Source organism: Chlamydotis macqueenii, chromosome 3 (genome assembly GCF_036417535.1).
Source record: "Chlamydotis macqueenii isolate bChlMac1 chromosome 3, bChlMac1.mat, whole genome shotgun sequence".
Classification (NCBI taxonomy): domain Eukaryota; kingdom Metazoa; phylum Chordata; class Aves; order Otidiformes; family Otididae; genus Chlamydotis; species Chlamydotis macqueenii.
Genome location: NC_141558.1, coordinates 3,021,567 through 3,042,239, shown reverse-complemented (window position 1 = coordinate 3,042,239; position 20,673 = coordinate 3,021,567). Strand labels below are relative to the sequence as shown.

Genomic DNA, 20,673 nt, shown 5'->3' with positions numbered 1-20,673 from the left:
TGTACTCCAGGCACGGGATTAGGCTTAGTAGGAGGGTTTAATAATTGATCTTTTTCATATCTTAGAATGTCTGAGTGGAGTATCTCACTAAATGATGCTTCTCTCCACTGGGTGGTGCTGCTGGCCCAGAGTTGCGTTGCTGTCTCTTAAGCGCCGTCTTATGAGGAGCCCAGGAGATGGGTGTTAACTTCTGAGCTGAATTTTGTAGCTGGAAGATAGTGTGTTGTTTCCTTTCTAGCTCTTAAGTCATCAATGGACAAACATTTCTAGTAAATTGTTGACCAAACAGTCGTCTTTTTTTTGTTTTTATTTGGAGAGGAAATATTATTTTTATGGTTGCTGTGTGTGACATGAAGTTGTTCCTGACTTTCCTAAATACTTCTCTAAAGATGTAAGCAAGTTTCTTAATTTTCCTGCATCTAGCTTACCATATTGGAAAATAAAGAGTGGGTGAACCTGACAGAAGTGTGAGGATTAATCCCGTAGCGGTAGTTAAGAGGTTTGAAATACTTGGATTTGAAAGTACTGGGAAAGGGAAGGTCTCTTAAAACTTCAGGATGAGAAATTTCTGTATTAGATGCCCTTGTGATATGTTATCAGGGTTCTCCTGGGAGCAGAACATCTTAGGGCTTCCCTACAGAGAGATCTTCAGAAAAATTAATAAAAATTAGCTTTTCAAGGGGATTAGTTGAACTACATCAAACAGCTCAATTTGGAAGTTAATTTAAATTCACACATTCAGTTGACGTGGGTTACCTCTGTGTCGACAAATCCGTAGATACATACGGTGGCTTGAATTTAACTTCTTGGGATTTGGAAAGTCTCCAGCTGAGGAGCTAGTTACAGAGAGCGTAACAGAAAGTGGACGTACTTAAAATGTTGTTACAGTTAGATTTTTAAAAAGGCATTGAAAAGTTAGGTGTTTTTTTGGTGTCTGAGTGAGGGAAAGCTGATGTTAATCCGGAGAGTTTAAACACAGGGACAAAATAAAAAATATGGTTGAAAAGGAGGGCTGCTGCTCGGCTGGGCGGCATAACCTCAGTTAAATTGCTGCTTTTTATTGTCTGTGTGTGGTTTGTTTCACTGTCAGCTATGGACAAATGCAACTGCCAAGGTATGCCCTGTTTTTATAGGACTTTGCTTTTACTGCCAGCTTGATAGTTTGTTAATTAATTCCCCCCACAAGTCCCTCGAAACCTGCGACCTTAAAGATTGTTTGCGTCTTGGGTAAGAGAAGATGGCAAAGCACGGTAAGAGTCCTCAATTCCTAGGTCAGTGTTTCTAACACCGCAATAAATGAGTGAAGTGAGCCACATCGCTGAGGGAGCCACGTTTTTTTGTTCTCAGTGGGGCAGCAGGGAATCCTAATTTGCTTGGGCGCATTCAAAATCCCAGTCCACAGAGGCGCTTTACCACCCTTTGTTAGCAGCACGAGCAGGGCTTGTAGTAGGTGCTTCTCTGAAGGCTGCCTGTTGGAAAGAAGTTGTTGTTTTCCTGTAGAGAAGTGTGCCAAGCGAGTGCTGTGCCGATTCCTCTCACAGCACTCAGCCATTTAACCTCCCGTAAAATGTTTTTTTTATGGACTGTTTGAGGGTTTATGAATTTCTTTATCAGACTATTACTTTTTATGGAGCTGCCACGCAGCACCAATTTGGAGCTTCAGAGCTTCGGAAGTATGTTAAAAAAAGCCACCAGTACTACTTCTTCTTTAAGGGTGAAACAAAACTGGGCAAAAAAAAAATGGGTCAAACACCCTGATAATATTCTGTCCATCTGGTCCAAATCCTAAGGGTTGCATTTTAGGGAAAGATGACTTCCTGATTACGTTGAAAGCACGGTGGCTTCTCGCTGACCTTGGGTTAATCGGTCATTTTTGATCCACCGTTTCCCATCGTGTTTAATGAAGTTTGTGATCTTCCTGTCTCCCATTCTTTATTTGTCTTGTTTATTTAGCTTGTCTTCCTGCGTATGTTTAGGTGCGCGCTTAAAGTCACTGGTTGACTCTGCTAGCTTTTCTTCCTTGATTTCATTGAAGTTATTCCTGATGGTAGAGGCAAATGCACGCACGTGGGCCTGGGGGACTGTAGTTTCTTTAGTAATCTGCACAGGACAAAAGAGCCTTGGTTCTCCTTCAGATCTCTTAACACCTGCAGTAATTTCCGGTGACTATTCGGTTTCCGAATAAACCATTTTGTGGCAAATCCAAAAGCTGAAATCCCACTGGTTTGTGTTGTGTAATTCAGTTTCTCTTGTCGCTTTTGTTTGTTTTTGTTTTTTTTTATTTAGTTTGTGTTATGAAGGCAAATATTAAAGCTTTTGCTTTCTGGTTAGAAGCAAAACTGGCCAGTGGATGTTGTCCAGAACTGAGAAAGCCAGCACTAAAGGCTCATCCCCTGTAGATTTCATGTTGAAGCCAGATGTAAAACAAAACTGGAATAAATATGGAATTTAGGCCTGTACACCTAAATGGTAATCCTTAAAGCCTTCCTTGAATTACAGCCCATCCTTAGGGATGACAACATCCTTGCAATTTTACTTTGGCATTCTTCACATTAATAATTAGCATTTTCACTGGCCTTTTTATGCAATATAAGGTTTAGTAAAATTAAACCTCCAAAGCATGTTTAGTCTGGCATAAGTTCTGGGTTTTTAGCAATAAAGAGCTTTTCTTGAATTGATTAAATACTAAGAGCACTGTGGAAATGTAAGTAGAGCCTGTTTGATTTTTTTCTTTCCTGCTCTAGCGCGTAGAAGGCAGAAGTGGTCTGTGGATCCACGAAATAGCGCTTGGAGTAAAGATGAATCTAAGTTTGGCCAGAAGATGCTGGAAAAGATGGGCTGGTCCAAAGGAAAGGTATGATATGAAGGAGAGTTGTCTAGCTGAAGGGTGAAAGACTGCCAAGGGACTCTTGGTCTCAGTGTTTAAAACAACCATGTTCTTTGTATTTGATTTATTCTCTTAAGTGCACTAAAGAGTTTGAGCAATGTTAGATTTCTACAGTTTGTTACAAAGGTAATTGCTTGTGCTTGTCCTTCTTTCCAGTTTTTCTCCTCTCTCTTTGACAAGGTTATGTCCCGGAGTGAGAGCAGGAGTTGGCACAATAAACCAGGTGATGGTTAAAGGTTTTAAGTTGTCTTTATACCCTCAGTTCTCTCCCTGGCTTTTGATACAGTTTAAAGCAACTCCAGGACCTGCTTCAATATTTCACCCATTTTTAAAACTTACTTCTGATCTTCTCCTTGAATGGCCAAAACACAGCGTTATGGGAGCTGTATTCCTCTGCAGCTCCAGCCTGTGCCTGTAGGGTGAGGTCACTGCCTTCTAAGAATAATCTCTAGGTCAGTACAGACAGCTGCAGACTTCTCAGCAGCCCCTTAAAAGCAGTTTAACTTCCACAAAGGTGCCTCAGCAAAGCTGAGATTTGGGCCTGCACGTCAGCGTGTTTAATGAAATGAACGCACGCAAACCCCCCATGATATTTATTTAATTCTTCTCCTAGATTTCCTCTCCCACCTTTTTTTTTTTTCTGAAAGGGATAAAATTAGGGTCATTCTCGGTTCCATGAGTGCATTAAAACTGAGAAAAATAAGCCTACTCTTGGATTTCTCAGTGCAGCCTCTGTTGTCTTGCAGTTGGCACCTGTGAATCTGGCTTCTGACTGCCTTTCTTTTCATGAACAAGCGGTAGTACCTGATTCAGAGCTTTAGACGAGACTGTTAAAGAGTGTGGAGCTTGAGTACTGTCTTTTAATGTAAATTTTACGCATAGATGTTTTATGTGTATAAGATTGAAATAGATACCTAAATTAGAGTAGAAAAAAAATGCTGTTAAATGTCCTGATTGTATTTTAGGCAGACAGCTTCTCTGACAATAGATAACACTGTTTGTGTCAGGGTGTGAAAGGCAGGCCTCATGTTTTCTGTCTGTCATCCCCCCCTTCATCTTCTTCATAGCAATGGTTGAGCTACCAGATCTTCCTTTACAACAATTATAGCTGTATGAAAAGGATTTATCTCTCCATTCCATTACAAACTCAGACAAATGGAACCTTAGCTTGATGAAATTAATGGGCAAAAGCCCATCTGTGCAGTGAAATTAAGCTGCTTACACTAGGCCTGGTATTAGTTGTGTTGGAATTGGGTCATGGCAGGATGTGTGGCCAAGTGTCCTGCTCGCTTCCATGATTTTTGGTTAGCAGAAGTTTCGAGGTAAATTTTCCACCCTGCTGACCAAATAAACTCTTCTGGATCCATAACAGCAAGAGCTGGATATGCCCAGGATCTATCCACAGGGCTTCTCTCCACTGCTCTGCCACGTACGTGTTTATTATAGCCATACCCTTAGCTGGTGATTTGTTACTGGTGACAGATTAGGGGGAAAAAAATGGGTAGATGACCAGGAATTAAGTTTTAAATGGAATACTTGTAGTTTTTCCCCTGATCATACAATTAAGAAAGATAATTCTGGGCCTAAAGATTGCTTCCCAGATCTGTATGATTATGGTTTTTAGGAAAGCAAACCCAACATTTCTTTGCTCCAGTTTCTTCATCAGCTTATTAGTGCGAATGAGATGAAAGAAGTTCTTAATGTCCTGCTAGCTGCAGTCTGACCCTTCCCCTCCTGCTTCACCCCCAGATAACTCCGTTCTGTATTGTACGTTCTATGTGGCGTCTGTCTTAGCAGCCGTTACGCAGCTGCCTTCCCAGTGACGGAGGTATTTTTGGTGAGAGGCACGTTCTTTTTGTGTAGTATCTTGTTTTAAAATTGTAAACACTTTAGACTTGCCTAGGAATGTCAGGTGGCTTCCTGGTTAATCACTCAGCTACTTAATGTTGTTGCTATTTTAGTGTTTATAATACTTTGCTGGAGGCTTAAGTAGTAAATTAAAAAAACTTAGTATCTCATTTGTGCTAATGCCTGTGAATGAATTCAGTTACAGGCAAGCAAATAAGTAGTAAGTTGTGGTTTCTTGCTGTATTTCATTGCAAACTGTCTCACAGTAGAAAAGCTGTAGTTGCTTAGTCACTGCTGTAAAATCCTTACATTTTTACCCTTAAATCCTCATTAGGGTCTTGGGGCTCAGGAACAAGGAAATACAGAACATATCAAGGTTCAGGTGAAAAACAACACGCTGGGGTTAGGAGCAACCGTCAATTACGAGGTGAGAACTAGATCCAGGTAAGGAGGTGGCTGCCATTTCAGCTAAAGCCCAGCCTTTAAAATGAGACATTAGGGAAATCTGTTGTCACACCTGGTGGTAGCGTGTACCTGTGCAAACGTCTCTGTGGAAACTCTTGGCCTGAAGTTTGGTTCTGCTTTGTTGGGTGTGTTAGGAGTAAGTACCAGCTTGAAAGGGTTACAATGAGTTCTGGGAGCAGGCTGTTCAGAGATTTTTTTTTTACTTCCAAGAAAATCACTGAAATACTTGCTTCCTCCCTGTATCTTCTGCCCAGCTTAGCTTTATGCCTGCTGTCCCTCTTCCTGATAGAGTCACCTTTCTGACTGGAGTTCAGGTACAGGGACAGAGAAAAATGTAATCCTAAAGGTGCTTGTCTCATAATCAACATCTTAAATAACTTTGCTGGAATACCGCACTAGTATTTCCTGCCTACTTTTGAAAACATCTTGCGCAAACGGGGCACACGCAGAGCCAACAGCAGCTCCGTATTGTTTAAGGACTTACAACACAACCCTTATCACTTCTATGCTTTGCAGTGACTGTAGTGAGCTATTGTTGGCCTTGCCACCTGTGGAGCTTCTGAGGGTCCCTCCCACCAACAAGGACTGAGTATATGCAATTAAGTTATTTCTTAGAGTGCGGAGTCTTAGTATCTGTTTTAGCAAAGCTTCTGTTCTGAAAACTTTTGCCTTGTATTCATGTGGGTGATATTTACAGGACAACTGGATTGCTCATCAGGATGACTTCAACCAGCTTCTGGCTGAACTGAATAATTGCCACGGACAGGGTGAAACAGGTAGGTTCATGCTTTGCTCAATCAGATGCTGGAAGCTTAGCAGAGATTCCATTCTTTGTCTTAAAAGACTAGCTGAGGCCTAATCCTTTGGGCTGCTAATAGTCTCCTTGCTGGGGCTGACAACTCCTCCTTCTTCCCCTTCTCCCCCAAAATCAGTGGGAGCCTAAGGACATGTCGCCATACGTGACCGTGCTCAGGTTTGTCTGCCTGGATGTGTAGATTTCAGTGGGTTGGTTTTGCTCTCACTCAGTCCTCTAGTAAAGGCTTTTTTTGGGAAAAGCAGACAAAATTTTGGACTTGTTTGTTTTATCCAGGCTCGTGACATGGGGGACCTTTTCCTGGGATGCACTACAGCAGCGCTTGTTTTTTTTTGTAAAACAGCCAGAGCCAGTATGAAGGCTCACAACAGAATCACTCACCATTGCAGTGTGTTTGTTGTCCTTTTACTAATGAACTGTCACACCTGGCTTCTATGCTCTGGTGGTTTCTTAAATACCTACTTTTTCTGTCCTCAGAGAGCTCCTTCCTAGCTTTCGACTCAGAGTTATGCGTGGGGTTTTTTGAGTGTATTATTTTTGTAGCCCTGATGTAGAGCACACAAGTGGGGAAACTACACAACTTTCCCAAAAGGGCTATTTGTAAAATCTTTTAATTTTGAAAAGCTTTGTACAGTTTGACCTTGGTTTGTAAAAATGAAGGTATGCAAAACTGCTGGGTGTGAGCTTACAGAAAGAATTGTACACATCAAGTAGTTTATCATTTTTCCTTTACTTAGGCTGATGTCTCTCAAGTTTAAACTCTGGTCATATATCTAAACAACTCTCTGTGGAGTGTTGTTAAACCAAGGGTTTCTGTCTGGACGCAGCAGCCTGTCCATGTGCTGCTAGTGGCAGAATTGCCAGCTTAGTGAATTTAGCAACTGTTCATACATTCATTCTTAACATTTGAGCACACAAGGTTTTCTAGGGGAGGAAAAGTAGAAAGAGGAGGAGGAAAATCAGTTAGCACGAAGGATCAGACTTGGCTTCTAATCTTATAAAGCTAGGATTAAAATTCTGAAACTAACACAGTTTTTTTTAATTACTCTTTAACTTATCCTTGTGCATTGGAACCCTCATCATGGTCTGAGGCCACACAGTGCTAGGTGCTGTAGTTAAACTCCTCGAGAGGTAGAATAGCATATCGTGGGGAAATTCCAAAAGTTCCTTTCTACCTTTATAACTAAATCCTACCCAAGTTCCAACTTGAGCCATGGGAAGATCAGTTAGGTGTAACTGGTGGGAAACCTGCAAGCTGGTGAGCAGAGAGCTGAAACGACTTGCCTAAGGACACAATGAGTCAGCACAGAGGCCGGTTCGTTGAGCAAGGCTGTCTTGTTCCTAAATCTGTGCAGTATTCCCTGGGTCAGCTGTACCAGCAAAGTGGCCCCTGAAAACCCTATTTCTCCCTAGTTTACTCAGTTGTTTTTCCTTGGTCTTTTTAGGAGCTGGGACAAGAGTGTTCGATCACTGAGGACAAATTTGGGTGCACATTGAAAATTCCCAGTCAGAATCACATTTGGTGATTTGCAGACTGCAAGCATTGCTCTGAAATTTGTTTTTTTGGCAATTGTTTAAGCTGGCAAAACTCATCCGTATAACTCCGCCTGCAGCTGTGCTACGGGATCAAATGTTACATTACTGGCCATCATCCAGTTTCAAATTGCATTAAAAGTCAGCTGAAAAACTTCATTGTTCTTAAAGAACTGATGTAGTTGCCAGAGTTGGATTGCAGTTAGAGATTGGGAAGGAAGGCCCCTGTGGTGGTTAGTATGCCAACATTGATGTACAGTGTTTTAGCTTTCTTTTCCTTTTTTCCTAGCTGAGTACCTAGTCAGGAGTTTTCATTCCTGACGCTTGGTGGGATAACAAGTGATGATGACTGTGTCTCTTTCCCATTCATAAAATGGGGCAGCAACAGGAGTCTGTAATGTGCTTTGGAATATTCATCTGTATCAGATTTGCTGTAGAAGTGACACGTGGTTTTATTACCATGACTAAATTGCTTTCAAAAGCGCATTCTTATTCCTGCAGTGCTTGCTCAATTTGTCAGAGGATTTACCAGTCACTAGAAGACACAGGGATGTATCTACCTGTCCATTGCAAGTGCCAGCACGTTTCAGTAGTGAAATTCCTCTGTGAAGGCACAAGGCGGTGCTGCTGCCCCTTCATCTGTAAGAATAACGTGGAGGAGGAAGCCCTGTGGAAATCCCTTGCTGTGTAATGTTCCCTTTGGAACAAGTGAATTGGAGAGCAGACTGACAGTGCCTCATCTCTGGTCAGGATATTTTAGTTGTGACGCTTACTTTCCCCATAGACCCTTTTTATTGAGTATTTTCAAGCTGACTGCAAACTCTGTCTGAAACTGAGTTTGTTAGTCCTTCCTCTTCTCATTAGGGCTTAGTGTGTGAATGGAAGTGTAGATCTTTGGCTGCTCCCTGGTAGTCAGCCCTCCCAGTGCAGGCTGCGGATTTCATTTTTAGGTCAATGACTCTTTCGTCAGGTGTCACTACCTATCAAACAGTGAAGTGCTGTAATTCCAGTGTCAGAAAAGCTTGGTCTGCAGAGCTTTTAGGGGTGGAATCCTATGAGAAAGGTGACTCAACTGGGCCCTCAGGGTGTGGGTTGATTTCCCTACCCATCCCAGTTGCCACTGGGAGGAAAAAAAAAAAAAAACTCACCAGAGTAGCCTTTTCTAGAGTTACAGAGCAGAGAATCCTGTGGTGCCTGTTTATTTCCAGGACAAGGCTAATAAAGTAGTTATTAACCAGGCAGCGGGTTACCTCCTTCTGAGAATATCTGGTAAATTAACAGGCTCTGTGGATGCAAAGAGTTTGTCTGTACCAGTAAAATAACCTGCCACAGCACAGGAACTTGATATCTCTGCTGTTAAATAGTTACACTAATCCTTTACATGGCTTTGACCTGCACAAGCTGACATTCTCCCAAACAACTCCTGAGTGAATTTGGGACTTAGCCAAACCCAGAGACTATTCCCAGTGGACAGTTTAGATGCAGCCCCTCTTCTGGAAGCTAGGCAAATTAAATAATATGGATGTGGCAAATTGTTCTAGCTGACCTCAGGGACAGAAAAGCTCTGCCACTGTTTAATTTCCTTACACAGATGTATCACACTATATCCAGATAGAGGCATGTCGTGTAGTGTTAGAAGTGGAAAGCCTGTCTGTGTGATTTTTATTTTTATTTTTTTTCCCCCTTTTTCTTTCTACCCAGTCAAATTCAGTATTTTATTTTATACTATTTCTTAAATCTTTTTCAGGCTATGGCCCTGGAGATACTTTGTAACAAGCAGTGCAATAAACCCGACCTATTATTCTTTTCTTACCATAGTTGATGTTAAATGTGGTGTTAAATTAGACTTTGCCTTTGAGCTGGAATACCTGTATCTACCTTTTCAAATGATATTAGATTGGAAATGGGAAGGGAATGTGGAAAAAAAAAATCAAGCAGTAACATGTCTCAGGCAAAACTTACTGTGCTTCCTTCAGTAATGTAGTGATAAATTGTTGAGACTTGGTTTTGAGAGAGAAAGTCAAATACACTGATATTTGAATTTGGTGATTAGAGTGCCTCTAATAGGGTTGGAACCTGTTTGTTTCTGGTTTTTTTTGTTTTTTTTGTTTTTTTTTTTTTAGAGTCCTCAGTGAATAATCAGAAGAAGACATTCAGTCTTGAAGAAAAATCCAAATCTTCCAAGAAACGTGTTCATTATGTGAAGTTTGCAAAAGGTAAGAGGAGTTTTGTTGTTTCATAAGCTCTAGCCAAGATTAGAAAAAGAAAAAAGCATGTCAAGGTGATTTGTTGCCTTGTGAGGTCTAAATTTGGCAAGTAAAGTCTTGGTTTAGCAATACCCCCTGCAGCAACTTACTGTAAGCTATAATACACTGTTCCTCTTTATTTTGACAATTTTGAATGGCTTTGGGCTGATATTATTGAATAAAACAATTTGTTTGAAGGAACCATGGGCTGAATAAAGGAACAGTGAATATTCTGAGTGATCTGTGCGTGGGCAGAGCGTGGGAGGGAGAAGCAAAGGTGATAACAGAGTTACTTGGGCATCTGCACGGCGCTATCCTCTGCAATCTCCAGTAACCACTGCTAAGAGATCATGTGGATAAGATCAGCGATCAGATTAAACCTGAGTGCAGGAAGAGGAAAGCCCTCTTACATCTATCAGATGCTTTATTGGATAAATTAGGACAGCAGTTGGTGGCCACAAAAATTATGTCAAGAGCAAGGAGTTCAGCAATTTCTTTCTTTCCTAGAGCAATGACATTATTTCAGCCATCTCTGGTTTTGGCTTTTGAGCATTGTTCAACCCTTTGCTCTGTTTCTGTGTTGGTTATGTTCCTCTTTCACACATCCTTGTGCACATGGTGTGTGTGTGTGTACATCTGGATTTCAGTGTGTGAGTAGGATTGATTTCCACTAATGGCTAATTTATTGTACTTAAAGCTCTGTGTAATGTTTTCTGGTAAGCAGTGCCTCTGCTAACCCAGAGGTAATTGATGTCTGAACGGAGGCCAAATTCTGGTGTTGGGATTTGAGATTTTTGATTAAATGTTTTGGCCCAGAAGTCAAATGTGTTAACATGACCCTGCCACGTCACAACATTAAACAATTAAATTGGTTCAGGGCTTGCAAGTACAGAGGCCGTGGCCTGTTTGAGGTAGTAGCAAAGAGGAATTATTTTGTTTTGGATTTAACCTTTTACTAAATACAGAGGAAAAAGAAGTGTCTTTTGAGCATGTAAAATATGGAGCAAGGCTTTCATATTAACAATATCCCTTAGTTGTTTGGCTGCGGTGTTTCTTTAAGGTAGGCCTCTGTTTCATTGTGCCCTCTTTGGTCTAAAACAGGGAAATTGTCCTTTTTCAGGAAAAGAGGAAAAGTTATTTGAGAAAGGCTGGTGTTGTTGTGGTCCTTGATGTTCAAGTCCAATCCTGCTTCCTTTTAGACTAAACAAGACGAGCTTATACAAAAGCGGGAGAAGGGAGCAGTGACGATAGAAAATGCGGCTTCCGTTTCTGGTGCTGTTTTGTGGCCTCGCTGCTGGAGGAATATAAGCACCATGCATAGCCTTAGCAGCCAGCCTTGGATCTGGGAAATACGCACCAATATGAGATTAAGACAGTGATTTCAACTGCTTTTCTAGTAGATGTTGCACTGTGAGTGCTGCAAAAGATTTGGGCTGTCACCTAAGTTGGTTTTCTATTAAAGAATGCAAAAAGAGGGAGGATACATTGCAGGGGGGGAAGACATGGAAAGAAAGTGTAGGGTGAGAGGAGGAGCAGCAAGAATGTAAGTCTCATGTTCCAAGCCTCGGCCAAAAGACAAAGCTGAAAGCAGCCACCAAACCCATCCAGCTTGCTTGGGAAAGGACATCGCAGTGAGACACCAGAAAGTTGGGTAACGCTTTCTCTTCTAGGTTGATGTGTCTGCGTGTACCCTCTGTGGGCAGTTAAGGATCCTGAGAAAAAGAAACAGGTGGAATAGTCAGATTTATTTTTGTGTCCATTATTGTGAGTATTTAGTTTCATGTTGAGGTCAGTGGTTTTGAAAGTCAGGTGGAGTAAGATAAGACCCCAGCAGACTCCTGAGTGCTGTCACTTGGCCTGTTTAGACTAGTTTTGTTTCTTTAACTTGTGCTGACTTTTTAAAAAGAATTTTCTGAGCCAGGCTGGGGACAACTCAGAGGCTTCTGCACTAGGGAATCGGCTAAACTTTTACTGGTATCTCAAAATATCACATCACACCCTTTGCTTCCCCTGATGATATTCAGCTAGCCACACAATAGTCAGATGGGAATAACAGTCCTGCTGGAACTCACAGAAGTCTTTGTTTCACCTTTAAGATTACTGTAAGTTGGAATATTTCAGTGTGTTGCAGAGATGGAGGTTTTGCTTTTCAGAAGCAATTTCATGAATCAAAGAAAAGCCCCCACTGAGTAAAGATGGATTTTTTTTTTTTTTTTTCTCTGCATAGGGGAAAGGAATATAACTCCCTAACTCTGTCAGAGGTCAGAAATTCTGGTCAGAATCCCAAGATGTGCAGCTTCTCCTTGAACTTTTCTTGTGTGCAGGAGGTTACAACTCTTCTTTTCCTTTAGCATAGTGCAGGCTGCTTCCCTCATCTTGCTGTGACAGATGCGGCATCAGGTGGGGGAAAACAAGCTGTTCTTATATATCTACTTGTGCTTGTCTCGTCACCAGCCTTTCCCTCCCCTTGTATGTTGGAGCCATGGTCAGCCTTCATTTAGTGTCTTTAATGTTCTCCTCTTGATCTTTTTTTGCCTCCAAAACCAATTTCTTTCCCTCCGTGGGTCACAGCTTGTGTTGTCAAAATGTACCTATCATCACCGGATGTGAAGGTTGTGGTTTTATTTTTCCTCCTCTTATCCCTTTCAGGTAAGGATCTCTCTTCGCGCAGTGAAGATGACCTGTCCTGCATATTTGGGAAGCGACAGAAGAGTATGAAGACCCAGGTAAACAAGAGGTTTCACCTTTCTATAGTTTCCTTGCATATTTTCCCTTGTAACAAAACCATATTTAAGTGTCTTTCTGCTAATGAGATTACCACATGCTCATCAGAAGCAAGAGGTCTTCTGCCTGTGAACTTACTGTTCCTTCTGTGTGAAGGCTGCAGGTGGAGGGCTGTGCTCTGGACCATTAAGAGTGAATTTAATGCATATTTTAATGAATTATTGCAATGTAGCTTCTTTGGAGTTAGTTATGAATCTTCATTATTTTAATTTTACACTTGTTAGGAAATATACATTGCAAAGTACATAAATTTTATTTGATGTGGAAGTCCCATAAATATTAAAAAAAAAAAAAAAAAAGTTGGAATTCAGCAGCAACTGGCCAGCCTCAGCAAACTGCCCTTATTTTCACAAGAATTGGGAAAGGCTGAACACCTACAAGGGCTTGAACAAATCCTTTGAACAAAGGATTCAAAGATGGCTCCAGCACCAGTAAATACTTAATGAGAAGACTTTCCCCCAACTTTGTGTAATGAGATCAAGGTTTGTACTAGCATTTATTTTCTTTTATTTATGTATTCATTAACATTTTGCGCTTGCTAGGCCTGCTGTATAATAGACCTGCTGTATCAGTATATAAAATAAGACGTACACTACAACATGACTAATGTGTCCAGAAAAATTCTTTGCTTTCCAGATGTTGTCTTTTCCACAAATGAATATGTTGCAAGAATTGCCCTGTTGGTTGGGAGGTCTCTGAAGTCTCTTGTAGTTCGAGGGAAAGATTGGGTCTGAAGTTGAATGGAGATTTCTGAGATACATTGGGTGTGCTTGACGCTTTGTTCATTGTGCAGTACTCTTGACAATTGTTCTGTAACTTCACTGTAGGCCACTGTGAACTCTGGGAGGATTGGAATAGTGGGGGAAGAAGGTGCTAAGAGATCCTGGGTAGCAGGGAGAGTAGTATAAGGTTTGTAGCTGTGTAAAAGCTAGACAAAATAACAAGGAAGCTTGTGAAGACCAAATAGTGATCCACTGGGGATTCTTCACTGGGAAAAAACTCTTGCTGTAAAATAAAGAATACTTACATGGAGTGTCTTGAATTGAACGGTTTGAAGGTTTTGGTCTTGCCATTATCCCTGTTATGATTTCGGTGAATAAGCTATAGGTTTTAAAGTTATTGGTAGGACAGAGAAAAGTGTCATCTGTTATTTCTGAGTACTGTTCTCGAAAATACAAAAATACAGTTGCAGTTAATTAAACCGGGAGGTTAGAAGAAATTTAAACAAATTAAGAACTGTCCTGTCTTGTCTGCCACTGTGAGAAACAGTATGAACCTTTGTTACAAGTCACATGGTTTGGCTTGAAAGGTAAGAGCTTGGGAAGGAGGCCATCAGGCACAACAGAACCCATCTTAACTTATTACTGTCTTGAAATAAGCATTTGGGGACTTCAAGTCAGAGGTCTCAAATGCCATAGGTAAGCTTGCACCATTGGAGCCTCCTTGTTGAACACTTCTGATCACCTAAGCAAGCCATGGATCTCCTTAGCTACCTTGCTGTCAGATCAATATGAAGCAAGACAGACTGGGATTTAATGCAAATCAACAGTTAAGGGAGTAGATTTTGCCCACCTGTGAGTTGTCCCAAATAGCTGGTCTTGTTTTCTCTGCATGTCCTGCATCTTTTGAAACTCAAGATAAGTTTGGAAAGTGCTGTTGATTCTTCTGGGACTTAATTCTGCAGAGCATTTGTCCTTTTGTTGGTAAACACTGCAGGTCATGTGCATTTATGACTGCTTGTGAAGGTTTGTGCATGGTTTTGCTACTTTCTTGACTGATGCAGTAGTTGGCTGATGGCTACTGTGCAGATTTCCTTTTTCCCCTCGCTGAACACTTAAGCTAATGGTTTAAGGTTCTGGCAAAAAGTCACAGACTGTTCCCTGTTAAGCACCCAGATTTCCACATGCAAATACAGGCAGGAGGTAATGTAATTTGGAGCTGCATTGTTGTCTCCTGGCTACCATCTGCTGCTACGCGGCCACAGGGAGAGAAAGCCAGAGGCAGCACAATTGCTTTGCTTTTTTTTTTTTTTTTTTTTTTTCCCCCCTCCCCCCCTCTCTCTTTTTCTTCATGGATCAGAGATCTGTGGAGTTTGCACAGAACAAAAATGCATTGCTCAGGCCCTCCAGCTCTGAGCAATTTCATTTCCTTGCACCCATGAACTCTCATGATCCCTTTCCATCACATTCCAGAGCCTGGTCCTTAAGGGGGAACAAATGGAATTGCCCTGTGAGGACTTACGCTACTGTTCTCTGTTTGCGTTCTGTTTTGAAATCCCTAGGCTCTGGGCATTTCCATGATGGGGCAGAGCGTGCACTCCAGGAGCAGGAAAGTGCTGTCGTTCTCCTGGAAGCGAGTTGTTTGTATCTGTTCCTCTGTAGAGATAATGTAGGAAGAGTCCTGGTGTCCATCTGAGCCCTGGGGTATGCCTTCAGGCTGTGGTAGGCTGCGGTCTCTTTTAATTGCAACTCCTGCAACTGTTAGTAACAGTTGTGTGTTGCTGTCCCAGTTCAAAGTAGATGAAGACAGCTTCCATACTCACGTAGGTGTCAGAACAGCTACTGTCAATTGCTCTGATGGCAGGTCCCCACCTGTAGTTGCAGCTGAGGTGATACATGGAAGTGCCTGTTTATATTAATGCTGTAGCTTGAAGTCCTATCTTTAAGGCCCTTTCTGAGGTAGAAAATTCCTCTTCTTTTTTCAGAGGTACAGTTTGAGAAGCTTTCAGTACAGATTGGGGTTGGACTGAATGACCTATCCTCAGCTCACAATAGATTTGTCATTCCATTATTGATCTTTTGGCAAAGATGTTCAGCATAATTCTATTACCTGTGTTTCTAGTTGTTTCAGTCCAGGATCAGAACCATCTTGGGTGTAACTTGATGTAAAGATGCAGGAACCGCTTTTTGTAGAATCACAGAATTACTGAGATGGGAGAAGACCTCTGGAGGTCTCCAGATCAGCCACCCTGCTCAAAGTAGAGTCAGCAATGGCAAGTTGCTCAGGACGTTGTCCAGTTGAGTTTTGACTATCTTCCCGCCCTAAAAGCCTCCATTTTAAGCTTGTCGCAAAATTCAGTGGATGAATGAAACTCATCACTTAAGGAGCAAAGAGGGGAACATTTTGAAATCACAAAATGCTTACACTGTGAGTGGACTCAGTTGGGTAATCATTTGCAGTTCTGTAGACATCAGAGACACCGTGAACGTTATGGGATGTATGCCATTGGTGGCATTATGGCCAGGTTTTTACCCTGAGTGAGTTACAGAGCTTCTCCTACTCCTAGGAGATGTTGTACCTACTGCCTTTGAGCTTTTGTATGTTAACAAGTGGCCTAATGTGCGGTAGATCCCGGCAGTGGTGTTACACTGATGCTCATCAGCGCTGTGGTCCTGGGTCTGGCTGGTTGGTTGGTGTTATACCAAGCTGTTCTTAAAGATTAGGAAAAGTATGAGGGGAAAAAGCAAAATCCAGGAAACTCCATCTGTGCTTCTAGTTGGATGGAAACTGGTCGAAGGGCTCAAAGCTAAGCGATGTGTTCTCTTTACCAGCAAGATAATCCCGGCTTTTCTGAAGTATTTGTCAAAAATACGTCACCTCTGGACTGCTGCTGCAATAAATGATGTCGCAACAAATCACACAGAGACACCGCTCCAATTAGTCGTGTTCAGTCTCTTCTAGTGTAGTCATTAGCAATCATTTTATGATGTTGACCTGTGGAGTAGTCTTTAGCGGATATTTTGTGCTAGCTTAGTCTGAGCTGTCTTAACCGTAGAGCTGATCTCAGACTCTCCTTTAACTCTCTTGGTAGCCTAGGACTGCTCTGGCTAACAGATCTTTTCTCTTTTTTTTCACGCTAACACTGCTGCAGTAAGTGGAGATGTTGAAATTTGGATTATCTGCCTTATCAAAGGAAGAGGGAGTTGGCCAGAGGATTGTAAAGATTGCAAAAGTGTGGAATTGCAAAGGGCATGGAAGGAAATGCTGTTTGCCCCTAAGGGTGGAAAGGAGCTTCTCTAGTAGTAGTAAGACTGAGATACCAGTTTAAGTTATTGTTTTGGTGGTTCTGGGATACACGTTACTAATCAGAGGCACTTGCAACCTTTAATTCTCCTGAATGTTAAACATAACACTACTTGAAAAAAATATATATATTTTTGATAAATCGTGTGTGGAACTAAAACCTCCTTAATAAACTACACAGGGACCTTTATTAAAAAAAAAAAAACAAACAAAAACAAAGGGAAGAAAACAATGCCTGGGCTTCAGAGTGGACCTAAATTGAAAACGTCTGCAGTTTTTCCCAGGGAGAGTTAAGTGATCGAAAATATTGAATTGTAATTATGATGCTCTCTGGAGACCTGCAGTGAGGACCTGTTTTGCAGGGTAAGATCTGCCAGACTTTTTTTGCCCCTACTTTCCCTCTGATTTTCTCACTTACTTAGGAACACTGGGAGCTGGGGAGACAGAAAAACAAATTCCATTAGTTCCTATCTGGTTGAACTTCCTGGAACCCCCACTATTTTTTTTGCTTCTCAGAATTTCCTTCCTCCATCCAGCTGTGTTTCCTGATGAAGCCTTATCACAGGAGAAAATGCTCCTGAGTGAGACTGAGGATTTGGGAATGAGTTACAGACAGTCCCCACTTGTTTGCTGAACAACATGATTCTGGCACTGATTGCGCTTTGGGGGCTGGGGGAGTAATTCTGATTTGCTTGCGCATTTGTAATAACTCTGAGGTGCGTAGAAAACTGAATGTTTTGCATCCACCTCACTTCCACGTCTCAGGCCGTTTGATGAGTAATCTGCTTCCTCCAAATTTTTGTAACTTGGATGTAAACCTGCGTAAGTTCCCTTAAACCACCTAATCCAAGTAGCCCAAAAGTCTCGAGTTCATGGTGATTTCTTCCGTGTTAGTCATTAGAAATGTAACTATCCACCCTGTTGGTTTTTCACGTTTTTTTTTTTTTTTTTTTTGAATCAGGAAATTGTCTTCTGACACATTTTGCAGAACTTCCTCAACTGACTTACATTTCCCAGCACTTATCAGAAAAGCATGTTGGCTAATCTTAAGGGACATAACTGAAAATCCATTAAAGTCTGGCTCTGCCATGGGCTCGCTGAAGTCGGGGGTAAACTGATGTATTTCCCTTCACCTCAACATTCTCTCTACAAAATACTAATCGAGATATTGATGTTTGTGCGTTTCACAATTTAGACTTCTAGGCAAGCTGCAAGTTTCGTCTGAGTTCTTTTACCTGTGACAAAAGTCTCTGTTGCAGAGGTAGCATATAAATTAATTTTCTGTTCCTTTTTTTCAGCACTGTTCAGGGAACAAAAAACTACAGAAGAGAAAAATTAGTTAAAAATTAACTTCAGTTTTTCACTGTTCTGCTTTGGAGACCGCAGCTAGCATGAGGTATTTGGTACTGAGAAGCAGAACAGAAAAAGGACATCAAAAACCTGGAGAGAGTCCAAAAGGAGTTAGTAAAATGGGCGACAGGGTTAGAGGGCATGTCCTAGAAGGAGAGAGTGGAGGAACTGGATATGTTCATCTCAGAAAAGAGGCAGAAAAAGGTGACCTCTCTGCCTATAAATATCTGGGGGTCGATGGGAGGGAGCGACAGAGGAAGGGAAGGGATAGTAATCAGGGTAGGCAAAAGCCAAGAATGGTACTAGGGGCAAGAACTTCAATTAGAAAGAGGAAGACACAAGCTTACTCTTCGGCAGGCTTCCTCGCAGTGATGTCAGCAGGGCAGTGGAAGGGTCTCCTAAGGGAAATCCCAGCTACTTAGTAAGTGACGCCAAGAAAAAAAAATGAATTTAACGCTTTTAGACCCGTTGGAATGGGCAAAAATGAATTGGTTTAAGTGCAACATCTCCCAACGAGTCGCTCTGTGAGCGGCTGCAGTACTGAAGCTTGGTTTCCTGTGGTGGTGTTGTGTTTGAATTCTGTGCGACTGAAGGAGATGAGCTCATGCTGAAATCCCTGTCCGTGTGCGTGCTGATCTGTTGGCCTTCTCTGTCCAGCTGCCTGTTGTCATGAAACATTTTAGAGTCTTAATATCTTTGAAATCTCTAAGCTTCTGCTAGGTTTGATTAAAAAGTTGCTGGAGAGAAAGGAGTGCGTGATGTACACAAATGTCTGGGCAGAATGATTGTGGAAACTTTGCTTCCTTAAGAAATCAGGGTAAAAATGTAATTGCTGTCAGCGTGTTCCGGAGGAAGACGGTAGGAAAACACCGAGATAGTGTCTTTAACATATTTCCTTCTTTTTTATTACACATTTATTGTCAGAGAGAATAATTGCATTTTTAGAGGCACACAGTATCTTATGCCTAGGTATTTAATTATCCCCAAGCTGCAGAGTTTGTCAGATTTGGGGTTAAAATTTAGAGCTGCACAGTGTTATTCCAATAGAGGATTTGGCCATTTCAGCACAGAAGTGTATGTAATGTGTTGTGTGTCACTGGGAGGGGTGAATATAATGTTTTACCAAGAATCAAGGCAAATGAAAACATAGGAAACACAAGGTGGGAGATTTAATCACATCTGACTTTATTGGTAGAAGATCTAGGCATCTTCTCCAGGCTCCCTTCCTAGTGATGAGGCACAGATCCTATCCAAAAAGTTATCTTCTGAGTATGTTCTGTTTCACTGCAAAAGTTGACTATGTTCTTGTAAGCATGTGATTAGTGCTCAACCCTCTTGACCTATTGAGTTCTTGTGAAGGCTGCATTTTAAAAATTTTTTTTTTAAATGTTGCTTAGTGGGAAGAAGCTGGTGACCTGGTGACAATCTGCAAGACGGTATAATGGTGCTTTTACACATTTGGAGTTTATCCCCAGGAACCTGCTTCTGGTTAGAAAGGTTTCTATCAGCCTCTAGTTCACTGCTACTTTGACCAGCGTGGCTTACAGATTTTTGGATGTGCAATGTAGGAAATGGTAACACTCAGCTTACATGGTTGAGTTCTCTGTGACTTCAATGGGAGCTCGCTGTGTTCTGCGGCGTTAGAGGATCTCGTTAGGACACCATTTATTAGAGGATTAGAGGATAACGTTATGTTTATGTGCTCACCTGTTTTGTTTTTTCTTTGAGTTAAATAAATTACAATTACCATTAGCAGAGGCTTTTAACTACTTCTGTAGTAAATCATAGAATCACAGAAGGGTTTGGGTTGGAAGGGACCTTCAAAGGCCACCCAGCCCAACCCCCCTGCAAGGAGCAGGGACATCTCCAACCACATCAGGTTGCTCAGAGCCCCGGCCAACCTGGCCTGGAATGTGTCCAGGGATGGGGCATTCACCACCTCTCTGGGCAACCTGTTCCAGAGTTCTACAACCCTCAGTGTAAAAAATTTCTTCCTTATATCTAATCTAAATCTACCTCCCTCTATTTTGAAACCATTACCCCTCATCTTGTCACAACAGGCCCTGCTGAATGTGGTAAACTAATACGACAGTTAACTTCTTTGGCCTCTCCAGTTTTACTCTGCTGGACTCTTAACAGACAGAGGGATTGTTTCCTAAAAAAAAAAAAAAAACGTGAAAAAACCTCCTCAAAACCAGATTCTGGCAGTGGTTAGTAGTACAAGGCCTTTGCCCATGCTTGAGGGGCAGCCAGTACAGGTTGGTGACACAAACTCTCAAGGAGGACAGCGTGACAATACAGCTGAAGGGCTGCAAGCACCTTCAGTGTACATGAGCAAATCTGGTAGCTCAGAGTCGCTTAAAGCAGATCTAAAATCCTGTTGCTCTGAGCTGGTAACTTGTAACGGTATATAGCAAGTCAGAAAAACAATGAATTAGGCTCAAGGTGTTAATTTGGGCCGTATTTTGAATACTTCTCCATGCAGATAAGATTGTTCCAGGAGCACTGGGAAAAATTACTTTCACCAGCATGGTGTCCTAGTAGCGCTTTTGATAAAAGGAGGAAGAGCAGAGTATTGATGCTTTGTTGCCTGTTCTATAAGCACCTTGTTAATCAACTGAGGATAAATTATTGCTGTTCAGATACCAGCAGAGAGGGAGAGGAGGAGACATCTCCCGATCTGGGAGAAATGGTGCTTTTTCTTCTCTCTTCATTGGAGAAGA

General features: G+C 41.7%; 1 protein-coding gene across 6 annotated transcripts in view; it reads left to right on the top strand.

Annotated features, from left to right (window-relative positions):
* Nucleotides 1-20,673, top strand: part of PINX1 (PIN2 (TERF1) interacting telomerase inhibitor 1) — a 62,926-nt gene that overhangs the window by 2,458 nt on the left and 39,795 nt on the right. For 4 of the 6 annotated variants that reach the window (XM_086745837.1, XM_086745833.1, XM_086745832.1 and 1 more), the window contains 5 exons: nt 2,745-2,854; nt 5,070-5,162; nt 5,898-5,976; nt 9,671-9,763; nt 12,443-12,519. In XM_086745837.1, the coding sequence (XP_086601963.1) occupies nt 2,822-2,854; nt 5,070-5,162; nt 5,898-5,976; nt 9,671-9,763; nt 12,443-12,519 (375 nt within the window). In that variant the 5' untranslated portion in view covers nt 2,745-2,821. Of the gene's footprint in view, nt 1-314; nt 392-2,744; nt 2,855-5,069; nt 5,163-5,897; nt 5,977-9,670; nt 9,764-12,442; nt 12,520-20,673 lie in introns of those variants that run through there. The other 2 variants (XM_086745838.1, XM_086745835.1) reach the window with 2 other exon arrangements.